Raw genomic sequence first — 6,204 nt, forward strand, 5'->3', positions numbered from 1 at the left:
TGTGTGCTCTTATTGCTGGATGCTGGTCCATTTACTAGTACCAGTGTATCATGTTCGTACTTTATGCACACCATTTATTTCTTTATTCAGTGAGGTGTCTTTAAGGTTATCTGTGGTGTCTTCACAGATGAGTGGAATTCGTGACCTGATTCCAGGTTCAGTGATTGATGCCACAATGTTCAACCCTTGTGGATACTCCATGAATGGAATGAAAACGGATGTAAGGAGTCATTTAATGCTGCATGTTTTATTGTTGTGAGAAAGTTGCTCTGTGTTCTGCAGCGTGATTGAGGTCGGTTGTCTTTCTAGGGAACTTACTGGACGATTCACATCACCCCCGAACCAGAGTTCTCCTATGTCAGCTTTGAAACCAACCTCTCCCAGACGTCTTATGACGAGCTTATCCGCAAAGTCGTGGATGTCTTCAAACCAGGGAAATTTGTGACAACGCTTTTCGTCAATCAGGTACATTATTACACAACTAATCAACTAAAGATTATTTTTCAAACAGGTACTTCCGCAACTTTTTCCTCATTGCTCTGGAAAAAAAAAGTGTCCTGTTCCAGTGTAATTATGCTTTTAAGTACTGTGTTATATTAATTAACTACATGCACTTACTGTATGGTTAGGGTTTGGCTTAGGGTTACTTGCATGTAATTATGCATAATTAAGTGTTATTATAATAGTAAGTACATGTAACGTGTGTAACAAGGGCACCTTAAAATAAAGGTTATTTTTTAACTTATTATTAGATATATTATAATACTTGTGAATTGATTGCTATGAATATTTATGTAACATTGAAGGTGGTGTGCAGTGATTCCAGCCTCTGGCCTTCTAATTGCAGTGCAGTGCAGTTGTAGCAAAAATAATGCATATGTGGTATAAAATTCTTAACATTATTAGTATTTATAAAGCACATATTCTGCATGAGCATGTTCTACATCCCTAATCCTCCCCAATACCTTAAACTTAACAACTACCTTACTAACTATTAATAAGCAGCAAATTAGGAGTTTATTGAGGCAAAGTCATAGTTAATGGTTTGTTAATAGCGAGAATTGGGCCTTAAAGTAAAGTGTGACCGTCAAACTCATTCTTCTGGTTTATCTCGTTCCCAACAGAGCTCCAAATGTCGTAGCGTTTTCTCTTCGGCTCAGAAACTGGAGGGTTACCGCCTCCTGGACCGCCAGTCGGCGCACTTCAACGACTACAACTTCGTCTTCACCAGTTACGCCAAGAGCCGCCAGCAGAAGCAGAGCTGAACCTCCGAAATGAAGAAGCGTAAAAAGAAATCGTGCGGCTGGCGGCGCTTGTGCGTGGCGTCTTCTGGCTGTAGATCTTCCCCGAGTTTAACATTTATGCATACCTGTACCTGTGACGTAGATATCGTGCATGAAAGCTCTTCTCGTGTCTCTGTAGATATTCTAGCCCATTCTTGCTGTGATCTTGAAGTGCATGTAGAGCTCTTGAACGTGGCGGTGGTGGTGTGTGTGAGGCATGTCACACCATCATCCCAGTACATGCAATGCTCCCTTCCCTTCCTGCAAGTGTCCCCTCGCATCCCCCACAGACAGGGTTTCCGACCTCACTAGACAAGGACCCTGACACGCTCGGATCCGAAGCGAGCTCATCAGTGTGCGAAGAGGTTGGGTTGACTTGCATTTCATTTCTTTTAACACATTGGTAATTTTTCGGCACTCAGCACGTGTTCAGCTCAACTGTGTGTAGCTAGCTAACTACTCTGACAGTGTGTGAAGAAGTCCTGAAAACAAACTTAAAATATTCCTCGTCCATCGTACTTTCTTTAACCCTGCAGGCAGCTGTGTTTATTCGGTGTGCTAGAGAAGTGAGCGTTGAGTTGAAGTTGAGGAACATCGATGTCGACAGCCTGAGCTTCTTTTAGGGGCTGTTTTGGAAAATAATACAGAGAAGTGAATGTTACTTAACTGTTGCCTTAAGTGTCAATAACATATACTCTGCAATATATAACCATTATGGTGAAAGTCAGCCGTTGTCTTCCTTTCCTCAAAATCAAATGGCATTTAACATGAATGTATTAAAAGTAAAAACATTAGTTAGTTGAAAGGTGACTGTTCTATAAAGAATGGATTTTTCTGAATAATGTAGCGAGTGCAGAAGAAGCCGTTGAAGAGGGAATGGTGAAGGACCCTGGGGCTGTCCAGCACAGAGCCTGCTCAATGCACGCCTTTGAATTGAAACGTTTACAGACACAGCGAAATGAGTCCTCTCTCTTTTTCTCTACAGTAAGCACACAATAGGCGCGCACCGATCTGAGCATGTCAGGGCTGACCCGGATCATTCCACACCCCACGCCTGCATAAAGTGCAGTTTTATTAATTCCCTTTTTTTGCAGTAGATTTGTACACCTCTCCAGATCATGCTCTCTTTGTGCATTGAGAAATTTTTTTTTTTCACGTGTGCTATTGCATGCGACTAGCGTATAAGCAGGATGTAGCAGGTCCGCTTCAGCCCTTTGTAACCCTTTTAATTTCTGTTCGTACGACGTAACAAACTTTGCTCATAGGTCCTGAGTGTGATGAGCGGTGGGTGTGGTTTCATTTTTACCCTCCCGAGTTACGCAGCTGGTGTAGTTGTGAGGAGGAGGAGGATGATGTTTTTGTTAAGTCTCCTTCGTAGTGGCAGATGGGTTCGTGAAATCTTCTTTACTAGAAGGTCCTGCCGCTGAGAGAATCTGAAAAAGCCAGGTCTCTCTACAGAACGCCAGTCTAGTAACGAATGTGTCTTAAAAGCCGTCTGAAAGGTCAAAGGGCAGCTGGGTGATTACGGTAGTAGTTCAGAGGGAGAAAAAAAACGAAGCAATTAAATTTGATTTAACGGACAATATAGGTGTCAGACGTGGACCACTGCTGGGAGAAATAACATGAGCATGATACCTTTTTTCCCTCTTTCTACTAGCTCTGCCCAGCCTGTGTTGGTTGGTAAGGAAACTATAGAAAGGATTCTGTCGCGGGATTTTCACAGGAAGTTGGGAAGGAAGGGGAAACTTTGCTGTTCCAATTCTCTTGCTATTTCCTTGGTTGGTCAAGATGTGCTGAATATATCTGTACTAAGAGCTTGATGCTTTCAATAAAGTTCATAACTATCAGCTGTGTACTTGTGATTTATTTATAGAGTTTTTGTTCACTGCCCAGAATGCACTGCTGTATATCACTATGATATCTGCCTGGGTTCAAAATGAAAATGTCATGTTTTATTTTATTGTACACAATGTAGGTTTATAGACATTTTATTAAATTTGTTTCAAATTTTTTTACGATAAATTATGACTTTCAATTTCCACACGTTACCTTGTTTTACCTTTCATAATGAAGTTGGTCAATTTCTTAAAGGTGCAATAGGTGATTGTCTTCAGAAACATTTTTTGTTATGCTGGTTGAAAGTCTCTTCACATCCCGATAGCAATCATTAAAGGGGTGGTTGATTGCGATTTCACTTTTTTAATGTTAGTTAGTGTGTAATGTTGCTGTTTGAGCATAAACAATATCTGCAAAGTTACGAAGCTGAAAGTTTAAAGTTATTGTGAAATCACATGTAAAGGCATTATATTTCAATGGCTGCAGATAGTTATTACTTAAAGGGGTCATATGATGTTGCTAAAAAGAACATTATTTTGTGTATTTGTATTTTCTAATTTAAAAGGCATAATTTCAGTCAGGGGGGAAAAAGCTTTTGGCTTCTCTCCTGAGGCCACAAGAGGGCGCATCGAGCAAAATATTATGCACGTTTCTTCAAAGCGTAATAAAATAACACGACTATCTTTGAAAAAAAGTGCATTATGTTTAAAATAATGTTTATAAACCATATATAATTAATAAAGTTGCTTAAACAATTAGAAAAAAAAACAGCACCATGCATGTATGTATAGTTTAATACAAAGGACCGAAAACCAATCACAAAGAGTAGGCTACTTTCTTCATTTAAAAACATGAGATACAGTGGGATGGGGAAAAATCGCCATAAAGTTGTGTTTCTTGTGAGAATGGAAGTATATGTTTACTGGACAGTTTGCAGTTTTATTTTTTGGTGTGTGTTAAGATGGGTCGAGCTGAGCCCAGAGTGCTGCCCCAAGACAGCACAACTAATACTGCATCCATCGATGGAGAGGAACATGAACTGTCAGTCTTACCGCTCTTTTCACTCGACAGACATTTCAAAATCCATCGTTTCATTGAAGAGATCTTCTCTCTTGACTTTCCTGATAAACATTACATTTGGCTAATGATCCACAAAATTGGATAGTTGTTTGTTAATGGGTTGCCACTGACATAATTTTTCAGGATACCAATAAATCACTGTAGTCTTAATGTTCCATGTTTTTTTCTCAAACACTCTATAAGTTTCTCCAATGTGTTTGTCCTAGGCCCAGTTATTCCAGTGCAGCAAGTTTGGCAGTAACTGGTCCGCTCTTTGTGATACAGGATGCATACTGATGTGTTGATACTTTTAGCTTTGTAGTGACGTATATTATGTAGTCTTTTGGGTGTTAAACCCAAAAACGAAAATTCTGTCATCATTTACTCTCATGTCACCTTCACGTCATAACAAAAACTGTATGAATTTATTCTTTTTTTTCTGTGGAACATAAAAGAAGACATTCTGAAGAAGACTTTCTTGGTCCATACAATGAACTTCAATCGAGTCTTATGTTGTTTAAACTCCAAAGTTCTTCAAAATGTCTTTTGTTTCACAAAACAAAGAAAAGGAGGGTGAGGCAGGGTTGGACATGAATTCCTAGCAAACAATAGGTACATTCTTACATTGACATATCTACACACATAGTATAGTCTTTTGGGTGTTAAACCCCAAAACGAAAATTCTGTCATCATTTACTCTCATGTCACCTTCACGTCATAACAAAACTGTATGAATTTATTCTTTTTTTTCTGTGGAACATAAAAGAAGACATTCTGAAGAAGACTTTCTTGGTCCATACAATGAACTTCAATCGAGTCTTATGTTGTTTAAACTCCAAAGTTCTTCAAAATGTCTTTTGTTTCACAAAACAAAGAAAAGGAGGGTGAGGCAGGGTTGGACATGAATTCCTAGCAAACAATAGGTACATTCTTACATTGACATATCTACACACATAGTATGACAACCAGAAATGTTAAATACCTCTACACAACAAGTGTAAATGAGCTGGAATTACGGAATTAATTAGTTTTTATTTGCTTCAAAAGTGAAATTCAAATTTGCACAAAAGAGTTAGAATGAAAACACTGATCATGCAAACATTTACCACGGATTTCCAACTTGTTACATGATTGTCACATTACATAGCCCTGTATATGCATATATAAATATATAAACTAAGCTTTTCTCCCTCCAATGACCTAGCACTGACTAAAAAAATAAATAATCACTGAAATGAAATGACCAGATGAAGTCATTAGATGCGTATTTATGTTTTATGATTTCACTAGAAACTTGCAGTGCCATCAATTTCGACTAAAATGGTAATTTTCCAAAATTTAAAAAGGTCCTGGAGGTTTGTGCGGAATAAATAGACATAAGTGGTCAATTGTGATATATATATTCTCTGTGCTTCTGGATAGTGAAGCATAGTGCAGCTTACATATTATCTCAGGAAAGTACCTCTGAGGGAATTTATAAACCATTTCAGAGCTTTATTCATTTGTCATCCCAAATATGTGGGAACACAGTACAATTTGATTGGTTATTGTGTTTCTTCATAGCTACTGTAATTCAGAATATAAGTAAATATAACTAGCTTTGATTAAAAAAAGGTATATTATGTGACAATATACCTTATAAACGAATATATAAAACAACACACACAGACTTGTATGTGTTTAGTTTCAGTGTCTCTTTCTGAAAGGAGAAGGGATTTGGGCTGAAAAAGGTTCTCAGGCAGGTCAAGACATGTTTCTGTAAACAAATATCAAAAATAAAACAAGCTTCCTGTATAAAGATGTCATGACAGCGCTCACGTATCAAATGTGTGGATCTTCAACAGTTAAAAGGTTAGTTCACCCAAAAATGAAAATTAGGCTGTGTTTTACTCACCCCCGAGGCATCCTAGGTGTATATGACTTTCTTCTTTCAGACGAATCCAGTCGGAGTTATATTAAAAATTGTCTTTGATCTTTCAAGCTGTTTAATGCCACTCAGCGGGTGTTGCAGTGCTTCAGTCCAAAA

General features: G+C 38.2%; 1 protein-coding gene across 1 annotated transcript in view; it reads left to right on the forward strand.

The window, feature by feature from the left end:
• The window catches only part of LOC107740536 (S-adenosylmethionine decarboxylase proenzyme-like), a 14,676-nt gene extending 12,251 nt beyond the window's left edge, over window positions 1–2,425 (forward strand). Inside the window, exons 3-5 of the mRNA XM_016552983.1 lie at window positions 13–220; window positions 310–465; window positions 1,125–2,425. Coding sequence (XP_016408469.1) covers window positions 13–220; window positions 310–465; window positions 1,125–1,265 — 505 coding nt within the window. The 3' untranslated portion in view covers window positions 1,266–2,425. The remainder of the gene's footprint in view (window positions 1–12; window positions 221–309; window positions 466–1,124) is intronic.
• Window positions 2,426–6,204: the final 3,779 nt, after the last annotated feature.

This window comes from Sinocyclocheilus rhinocerous, unplaced genomic scaffold, assembly GCF_001515625.1.
Source record: "Sinocyclocheilus rhinocerous isolate Xijiao unplaced genomic scaffold, SAMN03320098_v1.1 scaffold1246, whole genome shotgun sequence".
Lineage (NCBI taxonomy): Eukaryota > Metazoa > Chordata > Actinopteri > Cypriniformes > Cyprinidae > Sinocyclocheilus > Sinocyclocheilus rhinocerous.